The sequence below is a fragment of the Ceratotherium simum genome, chromosome 40, assembly GCF_057802395.1.
Source record: "Ceratotherium simum simum isolate JZ-2026a chromosome 40, ASM5780239v1, whole genome shotgun sequence".
NCBI classification, from domain to species: domain Eukaryota; kingdom Metazoa; phylum Chordata; class Mammalia; order Perissodactyla; family Rhinocerotidae; genus Ceratotherium; species Ceratotherium simum.
The window spans coordinates 1,271,716-1,297,850 of NC_141939.1; the positions used below are offsets into that span (position 1 = coordinate 1,271,716).

At 36.5% G+C, this 26,135-nt stretch overlaps 1 protein-coding gene across 3 annotated transcripts in view; it reads right to left on the reverse strand.

Annotated features, from left to right (window-relative positions):
- Nucleotides 1-322: 322 nt before the first annotated feature.
- The window catches only part of TMEM87B (transmembrane protein 87B), a 60,103-nt gene continuing 34,290 nt past the window's right edge, over nt 323-26,135 (reverse strand). For all 3 annotated transcript variants that reach the window (XM_087426102.1, XM_087426101.1, XM_087426100.1), the window contains exons 16-19: nt 18,285-18,358; nt 16,173-16,225; nt 4,879-4,909; nt 323-3,738 (exon numbers count right to left, since the gene is read on the reverse strand). In XM_087426102.1, the coding sequence (XP_087282228.1) occupies nt 3,679-3,738; nt 4,879-4,909; nt 16,173-16,225; nt 18,285-18,358 (218 nt within the window). In that variant the 3' untranslated portion in view covers nt 323-3,678. The remainder of the gene's footprint in view (nt 3,739-4,878; nt 4,910-16,172; nt 16,226-18,284; nt 18,359-26,135) is intronic.

Consider the following 26,135-nt stretch of genomic DNA (forward strand, 5'->3'; position numbering starts at 1 on the left):
AGATTATAAACACACTGTTGAACTTCTTTTCACAAAGACTGAATCAATTACATTACCGTCATTAATGTGTTCATTTCATCAGACTTTGAAAGCAAAGCAATTTTATAAATATAGTAGTATAAACTTATGTTATTTTGATTTTTTAAAATTTCCCCTTTTATTTTGCATTTTCTGATCATTACTGAGGTTGAACACTTTTCCATGTTTGTTAGTTAGTTGTACTTCCTCTTTCAATAATTTTGTTTATGCCTGCCATCTATTAGAGTCTACATTTCCTGAGGTTTTACATAATCCAGCACTAAGAGATATCAAGAATCAATCATCCAAAATTCAGAAACCATTTTATTAAAAGTCAGAACAAATATTAAAGCACAAAAATACATCAATTTTCTCAAACAAAAATCTCTGAAATAGTTTTATCCTACATTCAAAGAAATTTCTTCCAAATTATACAATAATTTAATCTTTTTAAATAGAAAAATATAACTTCTTAAACACCTAAACTTTCTCCCCAAATAAATGAATGTTTTCCTAGTTTTAAAGAATTTTCTTAATATACTATTGAGCTTCTGTATTATAATGTACATTTCCTTAAAAATCTAGTTTTGTCACATATACATCCAATATAATGTTTAGAACTTTGAGCAATACGTTAGTCTTTCCTACAAGTATAAGGCTTGGTGTTTTGTATTGCTTATTGCATGCTGTTGATCATACAAAGAAACAAGTACCAAAACTAGTGACTTATACATCTAGCATAACATCTCTCAACTTCAAACTAGTCCTGTATAGCCTAGTGTAACAGGCTCAAATCCCTTTTAAAAAAAAGGATATAAAAATCAACCTCAGGTGTACATTTTTATCCTTTCAGTCTTGACGTTATAGTAGTGCAAACATCATGTACTGTATGAGAGGGGAAAGTCAGTATTCTCTACAAGATATGAAAGATTTTTAAAAATTATTTTCTTTACAGGAAAAGTTTGGGAACATCATCTCTCAAGGTTAAAAAATTCCATATTCATCTATTTTTCCTTATTTTTGAAATAAACTAAATCAACCATCTTATAAAAAATACTTAAATACTAATCTAACTCAAATCATGAAAATTCTCTTTTAAGCAAATTTCACACATCATATAAATCTAACATGAATTGCATAATAAGAACACTTAAGCATTTTGCCTAGAAACACATAAAACTGGACTCTTATCTTCAGATCCCTTCATTAATGAGGAGATCCATCTTGACGGCATCCTAAGAATAAATCAAGCTGATAGCCTCAAAGGGCTTGAAGACCAGTTTCTGGAGACATCGTGCAAAAGCAGGGATGATGAGCTGTACAGTGGTCCTGGGTGTAACTTCTCCCCAGTGTCCTTCATATGAACTACAGCTATGGCCCTAGGGCACCCCCTCCTGTTTATACGAGGGAGCTAAGAAGGCCCTCCACAGGAATATTCAATTCAGGTCACGAGACATCAACAGATGACACAATTATCACTGAAAGTGACAGATATAGTACATGCCCTTTGAAAAACATTTCTGACAAGGCTATCAGGAGGGATCTTGCTTTTTCTGGATGGAGAGAAAAGTCTGTATTTCAGCCTGTAGCCGATGCTACATGGGTAGCATCATTTATCCTTCCAGCTACAGAAAGAAGTGTTTCTATAAACACTACTGAGGTTATGTCAGAGGCCGTTGCCCTTATCATCACACCTACCATCGACTCCCCACTCCCACTCCACTAGATCTGCAGCTCCTCCTGGCTGGAAGCCCCAGACTCTGCACTTCAAAATTCAACTGGAGCCATGTGATGAGTTGGGGGTCAATCTGCCTCAAAATCTGGGGAGTGGTATTAGAGAAAAATGCTAGGATTGAGAAGGCAGTGGTCACCTCCAGCTCTAAAACAACCAGGCCAAGGGTAGAATACACCAGAACAAGAATGGACATAAATGCTGGGAACCATAGTGGGTGGGAGCCCATTACTGTGGCAGAAACTGAATAAGGAATGGAACCCATACCACTAACTTAGAAATTCATTTCCTGGGAAGCATGTCTCAAGCCACGGCATCTTGAAAACCATGGCTTTTCAGTAATGTTGGCCACACTGTTCAATGTTCAGTATTGAAAATAAATTTGAGAATATCTTTCAAGTGACATCACTACTAGAAATAAATCTTTTTTACTAGCCTATATGATATGAGTAAATGAGAAATCAATTCAGAAGGTAGCCTTCTGAAAGAAAAAGTTTTGTTTTGTGGCTTCACAATGAAAAAGAATTGAAGGTTATATTTAAAGTGTTTGTACTGGTTAAGACTTTAATGATTCTCAATCAAAATTCTCTGAAGTCATTCTCAATTGCAAGATTAGAACTCCTTCAAATAAAGACAGACAAGATTCTAACTTTAACTCCTATTCTAAATGTCCACTAGCCTTGTATCTTTGGTTATGAAAGCAGCAAAAGATTCACATTTCCATCATACTACATTCAACTGCCTTTCAAGTTTAGAATATTCTGCATTAAAAAAAGATCAAAAAAAATTTCAAATCACACATTACATTTATAATGTAAGAAAATTATGTACAAAACATGGTTGAAGGTTAAGAAATTAATTACAAGCTTAATAGTGATGTCCTGTGCAGTTAAATATATGTTTTATTATGAAACCAAATATGCCAAGATTACATAAAGGATAAGGTTCTAGTTTCCTCAAGGCTCACTAATAATGAGTCTCCAGCTTGCTGGGGAGGAAGAGCTCTGGGGAGCCATGTGGCCAGGTGCCCCCCACCCGCCCAGGCAGATTCAGCGGCAGCACATGCACACACAGCCTGGGTGAGGGGGCAGTGGCAGAGCAAATCTTTGCAAGTGACCCTCAAGACCTCTCTCTCTGTGTCCTGTGTTCCCCTGAACTCAGACAGAGAACGCCCAACTCCATGATCTGATGTGCATGGTGGTATTTACAAACAAGGGCTTTGTGCAGACTCATGCACTCACTCACCATCCCACACACACACAATCACACACACATGGGCTTTGTGCAGACGCATGCACTCACATACAATCCCACACACACGGGCTTTGTGCAGACACGTGCACTCATACACAGACACACACACACAGCAAAACTAAACTAACCATATAAACATGCTTATGTTCCACTGTTAACCAAGTTTTACTTATTATCAGATCACTTCAGCATAAGTCAAAGAAAATTATTGCTGCATCAGGCAACTATAAACCCAAGAGATGGAGACACTGCTTTACCACACTTCAGAAGAATCATATCATCTATCTCAAAGGTCAGTGGACGAACAGTAGGAGTGTTTTACGTAATATAATTTTTTAAATCTGGAAATGTCATATTTTCCAGAAAAAAGAGAACCCAAATCCACACACCTGCCCCCCATCAGCTAATGGCATTTGGGCGTGTATCTTGATCATAATACTTTCTCGGAGCATTTCCAAGTCCAGGCAACTGAATGGACATTAAACTGACATTTAAGAGTCAGTTTAAAAAGAGCTGCAGGGCTCTCCTACCACCTGAATTCTTAATTTTAACACGTAGATTTCCAAGATAATGGAACAAAAACTTGTTGCCCTACATCAAAACAAAGCTCTCTTTTAGTCTTGAGGAAGGACACTCCTTCACTGTTAACCAGGTTTCATTTATACGGGTTCCAATCACATTATCTTTTCTGAAGAGAACATTTTTTCTGCCATTTCAGATCTGGTCATGATTTCCTAAAAAAATAAATAAAAGAAGATGGGCATCAAAATGTTGATTCTCCTTCCAGAAACTAACAAAATTCTCCAATCTTTGAATAGTCACAGTTTTGTGGGGAACTAAGTATATTCCACGATATACAAAGAAGTATTAGATACAGAAAATAAAAACCATATAATCCACACTCCTAATAATGTATAGTCAATTATCTGCTGAGAAGTTTAGAAAACTGTAACATCTTGCTAGCTAGAAAACATTTCAAGTTCAGAATCACAAGTGAGAGGCAGGGACAGAGCTAAAATGAATTTCTTAGGCATAGTTTACCTAGGGATTTGCCTCACTTTATGCAATTAATGTATTTTTGAAATTATAAATCAACTATTCCTCAAAAAATACTATAAATGCCCTTTTAAAAGTAATTCTATGGTATATCTTTCTGTAGAGTTATAAATCCTGAAATTCAACTGTTTTGTAGCAAGGTACATGCATACTGTAGCCTTCTTCAAACTTCCCATCCCACTACAGCCAAATCAACACGCTGATGCCAAGGTCATTCCCCTTCCCTTTCAATGAACAGAGCTCTAGCTGCTCTCATTCTTTACAGCCACCACACAAATTACTCCTTGATAACTTCCTTCCCTCTACTCTTCCTTTGTACAAGCGAATGTTCCCCACACCCATCCTTTAATTATTACACTTCCGACTTCCTGTCTGGGGCCAGCCTTCAATGTCCAGATGATCCACAACTAAATTTTTTTCCCTAAAAACCTTCCTAAATCCACATCCTCTATTCAAATTTTCTGCTTAGTAAATGAAAAGGAGATAGAAACTTAATACCCCAGCGAAATATCTACAAGTACAAGAGATTAATTTAGACAAATTGTCATCTTCAAGTCTTCTAAACTCTCACCTATACACAAAATATTAGAAAATTATAGACTTCAAATCTCATAAAATAATTCTTCCTCTTTCACACCAAGTACTTCTCTTGCTCCTGTTTTAAATGAGGATCTTTAAACTTGACCCACACATCAGCACACAGTGTCTTTCAGCCTGCTCAATTTGTAGTCATTTTAAAAAGTAACTCTCAGACTTTCTGAAATACATTTCTACTCTGTGAAAATAGCTCCAAGAAGATAAGCAAAAATATATTTTACCTCATCTGAATCCACTAACACTGGAAGAGCTCTGAAATAAAGGAGAAAAAAACAACAGTTGACAATGTTATTAAAAGGCCAGTGTATCTACTAATGCTAAACACAGAATTGGGGTCCACCAATTCTCACTCCTGGACAGACACAGCTGACAGAAACGAATACCTAAGTTCAACAACAGACATGGAGAAGACTTTTCATAGCAGTGTTGTTCTTCACAACCCCCAAACTGAAAATAACCCAAATGGGTAAATTGTGGTCTATTCATACAATAGAACACTATACAGCAAAAAAAAAAAAATCTGACTGAACTATCAAGGGATAACATTTTTAAAAAGTGATACAAGTAATCTACAGTTACAGACATTAGGACAGCAGTACCTTTGGGAAAGTCGGGTCATGATTTGGGAGGAAAACAAGGGAGTTTTTAGGGGACTAGTGATGTTCCATTTTTCGATCTGGGTGCTGGTTACATGAGTGTGCTCATATTAAAAATTTATTGAGCTGTACATTTACTTAGGATTTGTGCACTTTCCAGAAAGTGTGCCATACTTCAAAAAATTTCATTTAAAAAGTAACTGATTATGAAAATAATTATAACTTCAAAAGGGAAACAAAAACAAAGCAAGATCAGCAATTCCAGAGGTGAGTACATTGGAGGAGTATCAAGGACTAAACTACACAAATGAAGAATTCCAAACACAACCGACATCCAACCACACATTCACTTTTTAAGCCCCTACTATTTTCCAGGGTGAATAGCTGAACAAGTGTCTGAGTGGTGATGTGCTACCTAATTTGAAAACCCACGTGTCATGTGCTTTTGTGAGAACTGAAGAGGGATGAATAAGCCTGACTGTAGAAATCACTTCAGTCTGTATACGTATATATCAAATCATGTTGTATACCTTAAATATATATAAAATTTATTAAAATATATATATATATTAAAAAAGCAGGATGAGTAAACATATTACAATAGGTAGTTTTTCTGGAATCAAGTATTTGTTTAATGCCTGTGTCATTATTACCATTGACTGGATGTCTACCAGTGAAGGGTACCAGAGAGAGAAAGCATTATACAACATAACCTTTGCTTGGGAAAGATAACACAGATAAAAAGAAAAGATAAGTGTATAACCTCAATGGGTGACAGAGCGCTGACGGAGAGCGCCTGAAGGAAAAGTCTATGCGCCAAAAGTTACAACACGAACGTCACATCAATGCACAACACGAAGGCAGAAGAAAGAACTGGGAGACTGACTAGATGTGAGAAAGGAGCCAAGTTGGATTGTGTGGAACAATGCTATTAAGGAAAATCCAGAGGTGAAGGCTTTAGGGGAGAAGTGAACCAGAGCCCTAGAGGCCCAGAAGACTGTCTGGTGGGTGCGTAGCACCTCGTTTAGAGATTAAACACTACATAACATCTCAAAAATGGTTCCTTCTGTGAGCTTAATGATGATTTAAAACTTATTAAGATGTATTCAGTACATTGAAGAGGAAGAGGAACTACACTAAGCTGACCTTTACGGCTTATCAGAGATGAGGAAAAGTCACAATAAATGCCATATGAATATCTCATAATACACTAGATCATATGGTTATTCATGATGTTTAAACTATCTTACGATTTGCAAAATTTCTGTCCCATTTCTATAGATGTATAAAAAAGGGTTTACATATGTATAAGGTCTAAATTCTAAACCTGCTTCATCAATTGTACATTAATTTTGGGCAGCATTGTGCTCAACCTCCTGTGTGGAAGTTTCCAGAAGTGAACAAGCACGGGTGCCCAAGAAAGTAAAACGGAAACTATCCTGGATTATACAATTCTACTCATTTCACATAAGTGGTTCATGAGAACATAAATAAGATACTTAGTCCTTCACATTTCAAAGGAATTTTTGTAATTAAGCAGATATTTCTATTTACAGAAAGAAACAGTAGAGAGCGATGACTGTCTCAGACACCAAGAGAACTACCCAGGAGCCATACTGCTTTCTACCAACTGGTGGCACAGCAGGGGGTGAGTCCACTTAGCCGATTTCCTTCTAAAGTACTCAGTAATGAGTTGCTATCTGGAAGATAACAGTGGCCACCTAATCTGAATCTCTCCATACACACCCTTGCTGGAAAAAACATAAAATCCCTCAGGATTGCAAACAAAAGCAGGACTCATGTCTTCAGCATTATCAGAAGAACATCGCAAACCTGAAATTATATGGAAGTAGAGAAATAAATGCCAATTCCAGTAGATTCCCTGCTGTCACCGCAAACTCATGAGTACAGAGAGTGGGGAGAGAAAGGCTTGAGATACTGTGTGAAAAAGAGTAGAGGGGCAGGAAGACTTAGCCAAAGCACAGACAAAAGGAACCTCTGCAAAAAAATCCAACACTAAGTGTCACATATTGACTACAGGTTAGGGACTTGGTAGTTTTCAGCACCTCCTACAGGGAAGGGGCTTAAAATGAGTGGGACCAAAAGCAGCAGCCTTGAACAACCATGGTTTTCAGGGGAGAGTCAGATACATGGAGGAGTGGTACCTACTGGAGATGTGACAGTGCAGCAAGTAAACAGAAGGAGATAAAAAGGGAAAATTAAAGATCCTGTAGAAATAAAAAAAACAAGACAACACCAACCTCCCCCTCTCCACACCTTCCATTCCATCAACCTTATCCACAAATGAAACTATAATTCATGCAAATCAATGGAAAAAACACTCAAACTAGGAACTCTCACCACAGAATGGCTAGGAATAAGAAAAACAAATAAAACCAATTCCATATAATGGTGCAGGAAGAAAAAAAAAGGAAAATGAAAACCAAAACATTTTACAGAAGAAAGCTATAACACAACAGTCCAAATTAAATAAGTTCAAATGCACATCTGGTGACATCAAAAACAATCTACAATAAGAAATTAAAAAATCAAGAGCATAAATGGATAAAAAACAAAATAGGAAGAAATTCAAAGAGTCAATCAAAGTCAGGAAAATAAAGAAAAAGACTAAATCATCCCAGTAATAAAGAAAAAATTACAAGGTATCCAAGGGAGATAAACAGAAATTTAATATGTGGCAAAAAAAAAAAAAACTATGAAAATGAAAATGCTATAAAGAAAGAAGTAAAAAGGATCACAGAGAAAGCAGTAAAAATGGAAAACAGCAGGTAAAGGTGGAGAGAGGTCAGATGATTCCTCCCACAAAAACATTCACAAAACCTCGACAAAAATACTAAAAATAAGGAGCATCATGGTGGAGTGAGCTTTCCAGTAAAGTCTTCCCCCATAAGATACAACAAAAGGGTCAAGCATAGACCAACAAGAGACACTCACACAGCACAAAGGGACATCGGAAAGACCCACACTGCCGCACATCTGAGAGTGGACGTGCTGGGGCCCCCAGAGGAAGTGGGGAGAGGTAAGGAGAAATCCTCTCCCTTCCCATCAGATCAGCGACTCAGGTTGCGCAGCTCCCAGAGAGAGGGGAGGGGTGGCCCTCTGCGGGGAAACCATAGCTCTTCAGGCTCTCTCAGCCAGTGAGAAACTCCACACAGAGGACTCAGAACTGCTGCAGGGGTGCCATCAACATCTGAGCACCCCAGGAGAGCGGATGACGAGGGGCGAGTGAGAAGCCCTCCCCACTCAGAGACCCAGCAGGCAAGGGTGAGAGCCCCTCGCCCCCACACGCCCAACACTGCAGCTCAGCCGATCAGTCTGAGCAGGCCTGGTGGACTGCGGGCAGCCCACGGTGGTGGCAGAATAGCCGGGGCAGGGCGCGGGGGGCCATGGTGGCAGAACAGCCAGGGCAGAGCGCAGGCGGCTGCGGTGGCGGAGTAGCTGGGGTGGGGCTCGGGCAGGGCGCAGCAGCAGAACAGCCGAGGCGGAGCGGAGCAGTCGGCCCGTGGCAGTGGAACAGCTGCGGCAGAGTTCAGGGGGCTCGGATTACACAGCCCTTGACCCCAACACGGTGGTGGCAGGTAGAAACTGCAACCAGATATTTCCAGGATGAGGAAAACCAAAGCCAATACAGCAACCACGATACAAAAGTACATTAAATTGCCAGACCAAAAGGAAAATGACAAGCACCCAGAAATAAACCCTGAAGGCACAGAAATCCACAACCTAAATGACAGAGAATTCAAAACAGCTATCATAAAAAAGCTCAACGAAATACAAGAAAACACAGATAAACAATTCAATAAGATAAGGAGTTTCTTCACAAAAGAGATTGAAATCATAAAGAAAAACCAATCAGTGCTGATGGAGATGAAGAACACAATGGAGGAGATAAAGGAGAATCTGGAATCTTTAAAGAACAGAGCTGACAATATGGAGGAAAGAATTAGCATTATAGAGGATAGGAATACAGATATGTTCCAGATGGAGGAGGAGAGAGAACTAAGACTAAAAAGAAATGAAGAAAGTCTCCAAGAAATATCTGACTCAATTAGGAAATGTAACATAAGAATTATAGGTCTTCCTGAGGGAGAAGAGAGGGAAAGCGGAACAGAGAGCCTATTCAAGGAAATAATAGCTGAGAACTTCCCAAATCTGGGGAAGGAGCAGGAAATACCAGTAAGTGAAGCCAATAGGTCGCCTAAATATATCAACAGGCAAAGGCCCTCTCCACGACACCTAGTGGTAAGGCTAGCCAGAGTCAATGACAAAGAAACAGTATTAAGGGACAGCTAGACAAAAACAAAAAATAATGTACAAAGGAACTCCCATCAGGCTCTCAGCGGATTTCTCAACAGAAACTTTACAAGCTAGGAGAGACTGGAATGATATATTCAAAATACTGAAAGACAAAAACTTTCAGCCAAGAATACTCTATCCAGGGAAAATATCCTTCAAATATGATGGAGAAATAATAACTTTCCCAGATAAACAAAAGCTAAGGGAGTTCATGGCCACAAGACCCCCACTATAAGAAATGCTCAAGAAGGCCCTCAGGACTGAAAAAAAGAAAAGAAAGAGAATACAAAGCTTGAAGCAAGGAGAAAAACAGGTAGATAAAATCAGAAAAACTGTAGATCTTTACCGGAATAGGTTAGCAACCACTTAAATACCAAAATCAAAGATCAAAGGAAGGAAATCACCAAAAATAAATATAACCTCATCACTTTAAACACACACCCACAACACGAGATAGAATAAGTTGTGACAAGAATAACCTAGAAGGGGAAGAGGAAAGAGATTGAACTGACTTAGTAAAAGGCAATAAGAGGCCATCAGAAAATGGACTATCTCATACACAAGATTTTTTATACAAACCTCAAGGTAACCACTAAACAAATAATCAGAACAAAATCACATAGGATAAATAAAGAGAAAACTAGAAGAGTCATAAGACAGAACAACCAAACTGAACTGGCAGGCCGAAACACATGGGATAAGAAACAAAGGAAATGCAAAAGAACTGGAAAATAAGCAATAAAACAGCAACATTAAGCCCTTATATATCAATAATTACTCTAAATGTAAATGAATTAAACTCTCCAATCAAAAGAGACAGAGTGGCAGGATGACCCAAAAAGCAAGACCCAACAATATAGTACCTCCAGGAAACACATCTCAGCTCTAAAGACAAACACAGGCTCAGAGTGAAAGGATGGAAGACAATACTCTAAGCTAATGGCAAACAAAAGAAAGCAGGTGTTGCCATACTCATATCAGACAAAGTAGACTTCAAGATAAAACAGGTTAAGAGAGACAAAGAAGGGAAATATATAATGATAAAAGGGACACTCCATCAAGAAGACATATCACTTATAAATATATATGCACCCAACATAGGAGCACCAATGTACATAAAGCAACTATTAACAAACCTAAAAGGAGACATTAACAACAACACAATAATAGTAGGGGATCTTAATACCCCACTTACATCAATGGATAGATCATCCAGACAAAAAGTCAATAAAGAAACACTGGACTTACATGAAAAACTGGACGAGATGGACCTAGTAGATATATACAGAGCACTCCATCCAAAAACAGCTGACTACACATTCTTCTTAAGCACGCATGGAACATTCTCAAGGATAAACCATATGTTGGGAAACAAAGCAAGCCACAATAAATTTAAGAAGATGGAAATCATAACAAGCATTTTTTCAGACCATAATGCTATGAAACTGGAAATCAACCACAAGAAAAACACTGGGAAAGTGGCAAAGATGTGGAATTAAACAACATGCTACTGAACAACCAATGGATCATTGATGAAATTAAAGGAGAAATCAAAAAATATCTGGAAACAAATGAAAATGAAAATATGCCATACCAACTCATATGGGATGCAGCAAAAGCAGTCCTGAGAGGGAAATTCACAGCAATACAGGCCCACCTCAACAAACAAGAAAAAGCCCCAATAAGCAGCCTTAAATTATACCTAACAGAACTAGAAAAAGAAGAACAAACAAAGCCCAAAGTCAGCAGAAGGAGGGAAGTAATAAAAATTAAAGCAGAAATAAATGAACTTGAGATCAAGAAAACAGTAGAAAGGATTAATGAAACAAAGAGTTGGTTCTTTGAGAAGACAAACAAAATTGACAAACCCTTAGCCAGACTCACTAAGAAAAAAAGAGAAAAGGCTCAAATAAATTAAATTAGAAATGAAAGAGGAGAAATTACAACAGATACCACAGAAATACAAAGGATTATAAGAGAATACTATGAAAAACTATATGCCAACAAATTGAACAATCTAGAAGAAATGGATAAATTCTTAGACTCATACAACCTCCCAACACTGAACCAAGAAGAAATAGAGAATCTGAACAGACAAATCACAAGCAAAGAGATTGAAACAGTAATCAAAAACATCCCCAAAAATAAAAGTCCAGGACCAGATGGCTTCTCCAGTGAATTTTACCAAACAATCAAAGCAGATCTAACACCCATCCTTCTCAAACTATTCTAAAAAATAGAGGAAGATGGAACACTTCCTAACTCATTCTACAAGGCCAACACCACCCTGATACCAAAGCCAGACAAAGACAATACAAAAAAGGAAAATTACAGGCCAATATCGCTGATGAACATAGATGCACAAATCCTCAACAAAATATTGGCAAACCAAACACAGCAATACATTAAAAAGATCATACACCATGATCAAATGGAATTTATACCAGGGACACAGGGATGGTTCAACATCTGCAAATCAATCAACGTGATACACCATATCAACAAAACAAGGAATAAAAACCACATGGTCATCTCAATAGATGCAGAGAAGGCATTTGACAAGATCCAACATCCATTTATGATAAAAACTCTCAACAAAATGGGTATAGAAGGAAAGTTCCTCAACATAATAAAGGCTATTTATGACAAACCCACAGCCAACATCATACTCAACAGGGAAAGTCTGAAAGCCATTCCTCTGAGAACAGGAACGAGACAAAAGCTGCCCACTCTCGCCACTCTTATTCAACATAGTTCTGGAGGTTTTGGCCAGAGCAATTAGGCAAGAAAAAGGAATAAAAGGAATCCAAATAGGCAACGAAGAAGTGAAACTCTCACTATTTGCAGATGACATGATTTTAATATATAGAAACCCCTAAAGAATCCATCGGAAAACTATTAGAAATAATCAACAACTACAGCAAAGTCGCAGGGTACAAAATCAACCTACAAAAATCAGTTGCATTTCTGTGTGCTAATAATGAACTAACAGAAAGAGAACTCAAAATGATAATACCATTTACAATTGCATCAAAAAGAATAAAATATCTAGGAATAAATCTCACCAAGGAAGTGAAAGACCTATACAATGAAAACTACAAGAAATTACCGAAAGAAATCGATAATGACATAAAGAAATGGAAAGATATCCCATGCACATGGACTGGAAGAATAAACATAGTTAAAATGTCTATATTACCTAAAGCAATCTACAGATTCAACACAGTCCAATCAGAATCCCACGGACATTCTTCACGGAAATAGAAAAAAGAATACTAAAATTCACACGGGGCAACAAAGACCTCGAATAGCTAAAGCAATCCTAAGAAAAAAGAACACAGCTGGAGGCATCACAATCCCTGACTTCAAAACATACTACAAAGCAATAGTAATGAAAACAGCATGGTACTGGCACAAAAACAGACACACGGATCAATGGAACAGAATTGAAAGCCTAGAAATAAAACCACACATCTACGGACAGCTAATTTTCGACAAAGGAGCTAAGAACATACAATGGAGAAAGGAAAGTCTCTTCAATAAATGGTGTTGGGAAAACTGGACAGCCACATGCAAAAGAATGAAAGTGGACCATCTGCTATCGTCATTCACAAAAATTAACTCAAAATGGATCAAAGACGTGAAGGTGAGAACTGAAACTATAAAACTCATAGAAGAAAATATAGGCAACACACTATTTGACATTGGTCATAAAGGAATCTTTTCAGATGCCATGCCTAGTCAGACTAGGGAAATTAAAGAAAAAATAAACAAGTGGGACTTCATCAGATTAAAGAGCTTCTACAAGACAAATGAACCCAGGATCAAAATGAATAGACAACTCAGCAGCTGGGAGAAAATATTTGCAAAACATATATCTGACAAGGGGTTAATCTCCATAATATATAAAGAACTCACACAACTGAACAACAAAAAAACAAACAACCCGATCAAAAAATGCGCAGAGGAAATGAACAGACACTTCTCCAAAGAAGATATACAGATGGCCAATAGGCATATGAAAAGATGTTCAACATCACTAATCATCAGGGAAATGCAAATCAAAACAACACTAAGATATCATCTCATGCCCATCAGAATGGCTATAATCACCAAGACAAAAAACAACAAATGTTGGAGAGGATGTGGTGAAACATGAACCCTCATACACAACTGGTGGGAATGCAAACTGGTGCAGCCTCTATGGAAAACGGTATGGAGATTCCTCAAAAAATTAAAAATAGAGATGCGCTATGACCCAGCCATCCCACTACTGGGAATCTATCCAATGAACCTGAAAACAGTCCAAAGAGGCTTATGCACCCCTATGTTCATTGCAACATTATTCACTATAGCCAAGAAGTGGAAGCAACCCAAGTGTCCCTCGACTGATGACTGGATAAAGAAGATGTGGTGTATATATACAATTGAACACTACTCAGCCATTAAAAAAGACAAAATTGTCCCATTTGCAACAACATGGATGGGCCTGGAGGGTATTATGTTAAGTGAAATAAGCCAGAAAGAGAAAGACAAACACCACATGATTTCACTCATATGTGGAATATAAACCCACACATGGTCAGAGAGAATTGTATTGTGGTTACCAGGGGCAATGGGGATGGGAGGTGGGCACAAGGGGTGAAGGGAGACATGTATATGGTGATTGACAAACAATAAGGTACAACTGAAATTTCACAATGTTATAAACTATTAAGACATCAATAAAAAAAAAATTAAAAATAAGTAGTTGAAATGACCAAGGGGAGTGAGGATGTGGATCCAAGTAGCTCAACAGATCCCCAGAAGAATATATAAAAAAAAAGCCACACCTACACAAACCAAATATAATGGAAAAATCTGAAAAGCAGCAAAAAATAAATGACACATTACACACATGAGAACAACACAACTAATGACTGACTTCTCTTCAAAAGCAACAGAAACCAGAAGATACTGCAAGGACACGTCAAAAGTGCTCAAACAAAAATCAAGATTTCTACATCCAGCAAAACTATCCTTCAAGAAGGAAGGCAAACAAATACATTTTCGTATAAATAAAATTGAGAAAATTTGTTGCTAGCAGACCTATACTGCAAGAAATACTAAAGAAAGACCTACAGGAAAAGGTCACACCTCAGACATACAGGAAGGAAAGAAGAAATAGTAAATGCACAGGTAAATATAAAAGGATATATATATATATATATATATATACACACACCTATTTTTCTTTTCTGCCTATTAAGAAAGTGTAATAGTCTATTGTCGGTTTCATAATGTATAAGCAGTCCTCACTTTGTACAAATCTGACATGCATGAACCTCAGTTACTATAGTTTAGTTAAATTATACCAGTCCCTCAACAAGACAATTCAAACTGCAGCTACTCAAAAGCACAATGAGACACCACTTCACAGCTACTAAGAGCTAACATCAAAAAGGTGAGTAAAACAATGCTGGCAAGGACAAAGAGAAATCGGAAGCCTCACACATTGCTGATACAACTGCAAAATGGTGCAGCGGCTTTGGGAGACATCTTGGCACTTCCTCAAAATGTTAAACATAGAGTTACCATATGATCCAGCAATTCCATTTCTAGGTAAATACCCAAGAAAAATGAGAAGATATGTCCACACACGTCTAGAATCATCATATGCATAGTAATTAAAACCAAAGATAAAGAGCAAACCCTGAAGGCAGCCAAAATAAAAAGATAAAACAAAACCCACATAACACACGGAAGAACAAACAAAAGAACTGATCCTGATAACCTTCTTTCTGAAACCATGAAAGCTGGAAGACAGTCAAGCGACATTCTTTGAAGTGTTGAAAGAAAAAACTGTCTATAACCAACAAAAGCACCTTTCAAAAACGCTGAAACAAAGACTTTTCAGACAAACAAAACCTTAGAGATTCCTTATGAGCATACCTGCGCTACCAGAAATGTAAAGGAAATTCTTCAGGCAGAAGGAATACCATGCTAGACAGGAACTATCTAAACGGGAACTAGATCGGAACAGAGAAAGGAAAGACTACGTGGAAATGTTATCTATCTGGCTGTTCTGACTGTTTTCTACTGTGGAAGCAGCTATCCGGAATTCTTGTGTCAAACAGAACACAGATCAAGAGGAACCCGAATAGCTCAAAGCTCCTGGAAGGGCTCCCTCTGCACCCTATTTTTCCTATGCTCATGTTTTCCCTCCAATAGCTTCCCCACCATACATGGTATTGTGATTACGTGTGTGTGAAAAAAAAAAAAAACGTTTTACACATGTTTGAACTTCTCCACAATAGAAAGTTAGAACAAAATGAAACGCTTCTGACCCTGGTAACCTTAGATCAGAAAAGGCTGGAGTTGGTTTTAGGGCACAAGCATTAAAATAGTTGTTGTACAGCAAAAAAAGGAGGAGAAAGAGAGAGGAAGGCAGGGCTGTTCTCTTTGCAGTTCAGTACGAAGTAAATCAGTCATTCACTGGTGACGGGGGCCTCCAGAAACACATGGAGGTGTGAGGTTTGAAAAGGACAGGACAAAGTAAGCAAATTATCCCTTTATACCACAGTCTAAATTTCAGACTCAAGCTTTTAACCGAGGATATTTACACATCTGTGAATGAAGAGGGAATATTTTCTTCCACCCACTTCAAATCTTCATCCTGTCGAAATAAATATTTATATATTAGCATTTGCTTATTTGCACCAGAAAGCAGAATTTTTAAATAGAATGTATATAAAACTTAAGTATTTAAACTCAAATGCAGGATATTCTTTTTATTTCCACATAGGTCCTAAGAAGTTAGCACTTATGCCATACAGAAATTATGTTAGCATTTTCTTAAATAGGCAAACAAACAAAAATTTGGATTTCAGATGTTTGTACTTCCTAGTTTTAGTTAGATGTACAGGTGTTAGTTTTTGCCCTGAAAAGCCATAGTAAAAATACGAGTGGATTTATATGATAGAAAATAGCAAGAATATTGATTTGTATTGATTTTTTGCTCCCAGCATTCATTATGTCTCCTAATTTGTTCAAGTTTTTTGGGTTTTTGTTTTGTTTTGTTTTGTTTTTTGGTGAGGAACATTGGCCCTGAGTTAACGACTGTTGCCAATCTTCCTCTTTTTGCTTGAGGAAGATGGTCCCTGAGCTAACATTCATACCCATCTTCCTCTATTTTGTATGTGGGATGCTGCCACCCACGGCTTGATGAGCGGTACATAGTTCCGCGCCCGGGGTCCGAACCCACGAACCCCAGGCCACCAAAGCAGAGCATGCGGACTTAACCACTAGGCCAGCCCCTGTTCAAGTTTTTATATCATGAATTTATAATTTTTCAACAGAAAAAGATGATACAAATATTCTAAATTTTCAAAAGCCTTTTTATTTCTATCACTGGTATTTATGCTCATCTTTCAGCAGGAGACAAGAAAAGAAAAGCAGGTAATATGAGGTATCTAAAATTTTTTTTTTAACAGAAACTTGCTTATAGTTATCTCACTGGGAGAAAGGAAAATAGTAAAAGGTATATGGAATATTTTGGTGTGCAATGTGAAATAAATCACAATGTTTCTTTGTGGTCTACCCAGCAACATGGAATACTCTGGTTCTAGTATTAATTATATCTTGCTCACCTAGAGAGAGAGAGAGAGAAACTGAGCCAGCCTCAATAGGAACCCCGATTCTCTGAGTGAGTCTCAAGTAGAAATAAGTCAACAAGAGGCAAGGCCCCCAACTTCTGATCAAGAGCTGACTGAACTGAACTTAGAGGAATGAAAAAGTATTTCCTTGATGTGTTTGCAAATACTGAGCTTTAAAATGAACTGAGACAAACCCCTAAAATAAGAAGAAATATCTTTAAAAAATGAAAGTTTAACAGCCTTAACACCACATAATTAAAACTACTGTCGTTGTTTAAAGTTTAGTTAAATTACCATAAAACTACTCAAAGAACATATTTTAAAGAATTATTACGTTACCAAAAATACAAATCAGAGAATTTACCAAATCCAACAGATAAAACTGTTCTCCTGTATGATTGGTCCTGTCAGAACTTATATGGATACATAAATTTTTACATAGTATTAATCACTATATACATAACTGTAAAAAAGCAGAATATAAAACTGTATGACAGGAATTTCCATTTTCATTAATTACTTTCATAATTATCACTTTTATGCATAAATTATATGCATAAAATATTTAAAACCTCATCTCTATCCTCTATTTTACCATTTTATTTAAGCTTCCATAGTTGAAAAAATGCTAATTAACTGCATAGGTAATACATAAAGTCTTTTTCCTAACAGTTAACAAATGTTATCGGAAACGGCTGCAAAAATCACCTTAAAATGCTGAAAAGTTAACACAAGCTTTTACTATAACAGAGCTTCTCAATCTTTAATGTGTATATGAATCATCAATGGAATCCTGCTAAAAAGCAGATTAGGATTCAGAAGGTCTGGGGTAGGACTGAGATTCTGCATCTCTAACAAGTTTCCAGGCGATGTTCATGTTGCTGGTCCAAGAACAGCACTGGAGAAGCGAGAGTCTACAAGTTACCGCGCTCAGACTTAACCAGTATCGCTACTTGCTAACACTTATTTTCATACAAAAAATCCTAGTAAAAAAATGGTCTCGATGGTATGAATGTGACACTCACATAGATTTCTAAAGTATTAAAGACTGCGATTCTATTAAATATAAACTGTACTCACAAAATTTTCAGATGTAGACGGTTTAGCTGTTCCATTGGAAACTGTTTTTGAGACTCTTAATTTTACTCCTTCAGCTATAATGAGAAACATTACACTGATATATATATGAATACATAAAATAATAGTATTTGCCTTTATAACCTCACATTTAATAACCCAGTAAGGAAAAATATTATATATTTTTTTAAAGCAGAGTTGATAGTGGAAGCTTTGGGCAGGTTGCTGGCTCTAACATACCACTTGGAAACGTAGGAGACGTGGAAAAAGTTAATCGATTTGACAACTGTTTGCAATAACTACCAGGGTTTCAAGTTAACAACTTGAATTAGCAGTCTGAATTTTAGAAGGGTTTAAATAAGCAAGCAAACACACATATATCACCTTAGATATTTTCAATACATTTTAAAGTTTATGGATTTAAAAATCTATAGGATTTGCAGTACATACTCAAGAATAAAACACCTTTGGCTATCCGTTTACTTCTCTGATGTATAAATTGTTGGAATGTGCTTATGGTACAAACAAAACAGGGAAGAAAAAGGTTTTCTTTATATCCGACCAGGGCTCTTGGTTATGTCAGCAGTTTCAGTAGACCTGGAACTAGGCTGCCTCACGTGGAATCTGCCTCTACCTGTGCAACCCTGGGCAAAGCGACTACCTTTCTGTGACTCAGCGTCCCCAGCTATAAAATGGAATAATAATGTCTACCTCGTCGAATTCAGATGAGCGCTAATCAAGGTGGCATATATAAGGTGCCTGACACACAATCTACGCCCAGTGAGTACTCACTCCTTATTGCAAGAATTTGCAAATAGTGCTTCTCCATAAACTAGTAGGACAATTGGTACATTATGATGAGATCAACAGCATAAATTGATATAATGAACGAAAATGAGGTTCTTCAATCTAAAAACGTTTCCCATTTTTTTGAAATCCCAACATTTGAGATCTATTTTCTCAAAAGGGGCAATACACTTATTTTTAAAAATTGAGGTATAGCATATATAAAAAAATACATAAATTTTAAATGTACAGTCTGAAGAGATTTTACAAACATATACACTTGTGTAATTACCATCCCAATCAAGACATTTAATATTTCCATCATCACGGAGGGTTCGTTAAATCCCTTTCCAGTCAATCCCAGTCCCACCAGATCAACCATTGTTCTAATTTACATAATCACCAAAGCTTAGTTTTGCCTGTTCTAGAACTTCATATATAGAAGTATAACCTATGGACTCTATATTCTTTTAGACTTGGCTACTTTCACTTAACATAAAGGTTTTGAGATTTATGTGTAGAGGGTTGGTTATTTTTGATTACTGAGCAGTATTCCACAGTATGGGGATACCACAATTACGTTATCCATTCACCTGTCCATGGACATTGGGCTTATTTCCAGTTTTGGACTACTAAGAATAAAGCTGCCGTAAATAAGAGTGTAAATTAATGTCTTTCTGTGAACATCTGCTTTCATTTCTCCCGGGGAAGTACAACCATGGTAGGTTGTATGGTAGGTGTTATATTTAACCTTTTAAGAAACTGTCAAATTGCTTTCTAAAGAAGTCTGACTACTTTACATTCCTTCCAGTAGTGTATGAGCCATCCAGCTGAACCATATCCTCTCCAACACTTCATGTTGTCAGTCTTTAATTTTAACCATTCTAGTGAATATGTAGTGGTATCTCACTATGGTTTTAATTTGTGTTTCCCTGATGACCAATTATATCAAGCACCTTTTCATGAACTTACTGGCCATTCCTTTGTTTGTTTTATTTTTTTGCAGGGAAAGACTTGCCCTGAGCTAACATCTGTTGCCAATCTTCCTTTTTTTTTTTTTTTTCCCTCCCCAAAGCCCCAGCGCATGGTTGTATATCCTAGTTGTAAGTTGTTCTAGTTCTACATGAGCCACCACCACAGCATGGCAACTGACACACAGGTGATGTGGTTCTGCAACCAGGAAGCGAACCTGGGCTGCCAAAGCAGTGAGCGCCGAAGTTTAACCACTAGGCCATCAGGGCTGGCTCTCCTTTGTCTTCTTTAGTGAAACATCTATTCAAGTATTCTATCCATTTTTTACAAATTGAGTTATCTTTTATTGGTTTATAGGAATTCTACTTATATTCTGGATACAAGCCCTTTGTCAGATATACATATTGAGAATATTTTATCCCAGTCTACAGATGGCCTTTTCCTTTTAAGTTTTTCTTGATGAGCATAAGTTTTTAATTTTGGTGAAGTCCAATCTACCAACTTTTTAATTTTAGTTACTGCTTTTTGTGTCCTAAGAAACTGCCTAACCCAAGGACATGATATATGTTCCTGTTTTCTTCTAGAAGAGCTATAGTTTAAGCTTTTACATCTAGTTCTGGGATCCATCTTGAATTAATTACAGTGTGATGTACGCAGGAGTCTAGGTGATTCTTTTCCCTTGTGTTTATCCAGCTGTTCCGGCACTATTTGTTGAAATATTATCCTTCCCTAATATAAAGCCTTGGTGCCTTTGTCAAAAATCAATTGACCATATATGTGTGGATTTATTTCTGGACTCTATTGTGATACATTGACCCATTTTTCTATCCTTATGCCAATACCACATTGTCTTGATAAGTATAACTTGAAATTTTTCTAAGTCTTAAAATCAGTGTAAGTCCATTAATTTTATTTTATTGAGATACATAATTCCCACACCATAAAATGCACCATTTTGAAGGGTGCAATTCAGTGGATTTTAAGATAAATCTGTCACGGAGTTGTGCAATCATCACCACTATGTAATTCCAAAGGATTTTCATCACCCCAAAAGGAAACCCCACATCCATTAGCAGTCACCCCCTGCTCACTCCTTCCTCCAGCCCTGGCAGTCACTCATTTACTTTCTGTCTCTATGGATTTACCCATTCTGCTTCTTCTTTCACGTAAATGGAATCATCCAGTATGCGATCTTTTGTGATTGGTTTCTTTCACTTAGCATAATGTTTTCAAGATTCATCCATGCTGTAACTACAAAAACGTTCACGCTCGTCTAGGTCTTTTGCTTTTCCATATACACTTTAAAATCGGCTTAACCATTTGTATTTTTCTTTAGGTCAGCTGGAGTTATGATCGGCATTGTAGTGAATCTACCTATCAGTTTGGGGGAAACGACAGCTTAACAATATGGAGAGTTACAATTCATTACCATGTTCTCTCTCTACATTTACTTATTCTAAAATTTCTCTCTGCATTGTTTTATAGTCTTCAGTGCAGAGGTTTTGCACATTTTTCATTAAATTTATTCCTAAATATTTTATTTCTGAAGCCACGGTAAAAAATATTTTTAATTTCATTTTTCAATTGTTTTAGTATATAGAAAAACAACCAACTTCTGTATATTGGACATATATTCTATGACTTTGTTATACAGTCATGTATCACTTAATGAGAGATATATGTTCTGAGAAATGTGTCATCAGGCGATTTCATCGTTGTACGAACATCATAGTGTGTACTTACACAAACCTAGATGGTATAGCTTACTACACACGTAGACTGTACGGTACTAATCTTACAGGACCATTGTCGTATATGTGCTCCGTCATTGAAACATCATTATGCAGCGCATGACTGAATTCACTTATTAGTTCTACTGGGGTTTTTTTTGTAGACCCCTTAGGATTTTCTATAGACAAAATCTTACTGTCTGCAAATAAAAGCAGTTTCATTTCTTCCTTTCCACACTTTACGTCTTTTATAGCCTTTGGATTTTTGTTTGTTTTTTCTGTTTGTTTTGCCTTTCTGCACTGGCTAGGACCTCCTGTACAATGTTGAATCAAAGTTGTGAGGAGATATACTTGCACTTTGTCCCCAATATTGGGAGAAAAGCATTCACTATTTCACTATTAAGTATGATTTTAGCTGTAAAGCTTTTTCATACCATTCTATAATTAGTTTGCTAAGTGACTTTTTAAAAATCACAAATAGGTGTTGAATTTTGTGATATGTATTTCTGCATCTACTGGGATAATTATGTCATTTTCTTCCTTATTCTTTTAATATGATGAATTATACTGGCTGATTTTCAAATGTTAAACAGCCTTGCAACCCTGGATAAAGGCCATTTGACAACGATGGTCTTTCTATATTCTGCTAGATTTTATTTACTAACTTTTTAAAGGAATTTTATGCCTCTACTCATATAGTGATATTTGGCTTGCAATTTTTTCTTGTATTGTCTTTGTTAGATTTTGGCATCTAAGTTGTGCTGGCCTTATATAATGAGTTGGGAAGTAAAGTATTCCCATCTCCTCTACATTCTAAAGAGTTTGTGTAAGATTGGAACATTTCTTCCTTACGTATTTGAAGGAATTTACTAGTGAAGCCATTTGGGCCTGGTACTTAATTGGAAGATTTTAAATTTTGAAACAATTTAATAGATATAGGGCTATTCAGATTTAGTGGCATAAGGTTAAAATTAAAATTAGATTAGGGTAGTTTCTTAAGTATAATTTTCAAGGAATCTGTTCATTTCATCCAAATGACCAAATTACCATCATCAAGTTGTTCATAATATTCCCTTACTTACCTTTTTACTGTAGTAACGTTCTCTGCATCATTTCCAACATTGGAAATGTGCCTTGCTGTACTATTTTGTCTTTATTTCTGGTTTAGACCGCCTAGAGGTTAACCCATTTTTATTAATCTTTTCAAAGAAATTACTTTTGGCTTTGTTTACTTTTTCTATTCCCCCCCATTTTCTATTTCATTGATATCGGCACACTTTATTATTTCCTTCCAGCTAATTGCTCTAGGTTTTATTCGCCATTCTTTTTCTAGCTTCTTAAGGTAGGTACAAAGATTGCTGATTTTACTTGTTTGTTTCTTCTTTCCTTTTTCTATTGGTAATATAAGCACTTAAAGCTATTTATTTTCATTTAAGCACTGATTTAACTGCATCCCACAAATCTGACATGCTGTGCTTTCATCATTCAGTATCAAATATTTTCTAATATTCTTTCAATCCATGAGTTACTTAGAAATGCATTGTTTGGGCCGGCCCCGTGGCTTAGCGGTTAAGCGCGCGCGCTCCGCTGCTGGCGGCCCAGGTTCGGATCCCGGGCGCGCACCGATGCACCGCTTCTCCGGCCATGCTGAGGCCGAGTCCCACATACAGCAACTAGAAGGATGTGCATCTATGACATACAACTATCTACTGGGGCTTTGGGGGGAAAAAAATAAATAAATAAAATCTTTAAAAAAAATAAAAAGAAATGCATTGCTTAATTTCCAAATATTTGATTATTTTGTTGATATCTTATTGTTATTAGTCTAATTTAACCATTATGGTCATAGAACGTGTTCTATACGATCGCAATCCTTTGAAATATATGGAGACTTTTTAAATAGTCTATTTTGTTCAATGTGGACTTGATCATTTATTCTGCAATTGCTAAATGTAATGTTCTGTAAATATCAATCAGGTCAATTAGGTTGGTAGTTTTATTCAACTCCTGTACATTGTTACTAACATGTGTACTTGTTTTATTAATTACTGAAAAAGGAATATTAAAATATCAAACTATGACTGTATTTGTCTACGTCTCTCTTTAGAGCTTCAAAATTCATGAAGCAAAATTTGACAGAACTGTTATTAGCTATATACACATTTAGGATCATTATGTCTTTTAGATAAATTCACCCTTTTATCATTAAGAAATGACACTTTTTAAAATCACTGGTAATACTTTCTTGAGGTTTACTTTGTCAAATACTAACATAGCCACACTAGCTTTCTTATGTTTAGTGTTTTCATGATATATCTTTTTCCTTCCTTTAACTAGCTTGTGTCATTTTTAAAGTGTCTCTTGTAGACATCGTATAGTTGAGTTTCACTTTTTTTTTTACAGTCTGACAATCTGCCTATTGAGTATTCAGTCCACTTGCACTTAATATAATTATTAAAATACTTAGGTTTAGGTCAACCATATTGCTATTTGTTTTACATTTGTCCTCTCTGTCCTGCCTTTCCTGTATCCTTTTGGGTTAAAGAATATGCTTTAATATTCCATTCTATCTCTTTTACCTACTTTTTAGCTATATCACTCTATATTTTTAAATTTGATCTCCAAAGATTCCAATACGTTTCTTAGCTTAGCAGACTCTACTTTGAATATATGTAAGAACTGTAATACAGTACTGATTTCATTTACCCCTTCTCCTATCCTTTGTGCTATAGTCATATTTTACTGCTATGTTATAAATCCAATAATATATTACTTTTGCTATAAAATGTCAATTAACTTTTAAAAGATTAAAGAAAAAAGTCTTTTACATTTACTGATGTATATTTTCAGTGCTCTTCCCTCCTTCATTCAGTTTCTTTTATAGCTGAATTTCAAACTGATAGCATTTCTATTCAGTCTGAAGAATTTCCTTTAGCATTTCTCCTAGTGCAGGTCTGCTAATGACCAATTCTTTGAGCTTCCATTTATCTGAAAATATCTTTATTTCATCTTCATTTTTGAAATGTTTTTTTGCTGGATAGAGAATAAGTTGACACATATTTTTTTCCATTCAATACTTTAAAAATGTCATTCCATTGTCTTCGGGACTCCACTGCTTCTGAAAAGTCTGCTGTCATTTTGATCATTGGTCTCCTGAATCTAATGGATCTTCTTTCTCTGGCTTCTTTTGAAGAGTTTTCTTTGCTTTGGTTTTTAGCAGTTTGACTATGATGTCTAAGTATGGTTTTCCTTGTATTTATTTTGTTTCGAGCTCACTGAGCCTCCTTGATCTGTGGGTTGCTCTTCTTAATTGTGGAAATTTTTTGGCCAATATTTTTTTCAAACATTCTTTATGCCTCATTCTCTCTTCTTTTCGAGCTCAATTAGCTATTTGTTAGTCCGTTTAATACTGTCCCACAAGTCACGGAAGTTATGTTCACTTTGTTTCCAATCTTTTGTCTCAGGTTTTTGGTTTGTAAAATTTCTTTAGTCTCCAAATGTTCACTGACTTTTATTCAGTTGTATCCAGTCTACTCATCTACTATCAATCCTATCCAGTGAATTTAACTCAGATATTCTATTTTTCAGTTTTAGTATTTCAATTTTTTTTTAAGTTTCCATATCTCTCCTGAAATTTCCCTTGTCTTCACCAATCTTTTCTTATAGATTCTTTAACATATTTATAATAATTATTTTTAAAGTTGTTCTTGCTAATTGTTAACACTGGGTCCACCTCCAGATCTCTATTGACTGATTTTTCCATTAACTGTGGGTCACAGTGTCAGTTTCATACCATGTCTAGTAATTTATTACTGCATACTGGACACTGAGGATGGTATCATATAGACTCTGGATTCTCTTCTCTTCCTCTGGAAGTGTTGCATTTTGTTCTAGCAGGCATCAAATTACTGCTGGATCACTTTGGTCTTGTGAGGGCATTCTGTTAGCTTTTATTAGGGTGGGTTTATTTCAGTTTAGCTTTAGGCCTAGGGTGAATTTCAGTGGTCCTAGAATGTGTGGCCCTGCAAGATTTTAATGGAAAGCCCAAGGTGTTTACCCAAGCACTTTTAACCTGTTGAGGTTCAAATTTCAAACACTCTAGTGGGCAGCTGCTGAAATTTCTGTTCTGCTTCTTAGCCTAATGGCTATTGTTTCCCCCATGGCCTCTTGGAATTTCACTTTGCGCATGCCCAGTTCAGGCATCAGATAAGATTTGAGAGACTTTATGGATTTTGGAATTTCCCCCTTTGTGGCTCTCTCCTTTCTGGATTTCTTCCCTCAATTTCCAGGCATTCTTACAACCCCAAACTTTACTCTCCAATTCCTTGCATCAGTAAGACTGCACCTATCTACTTGACCTCTAACC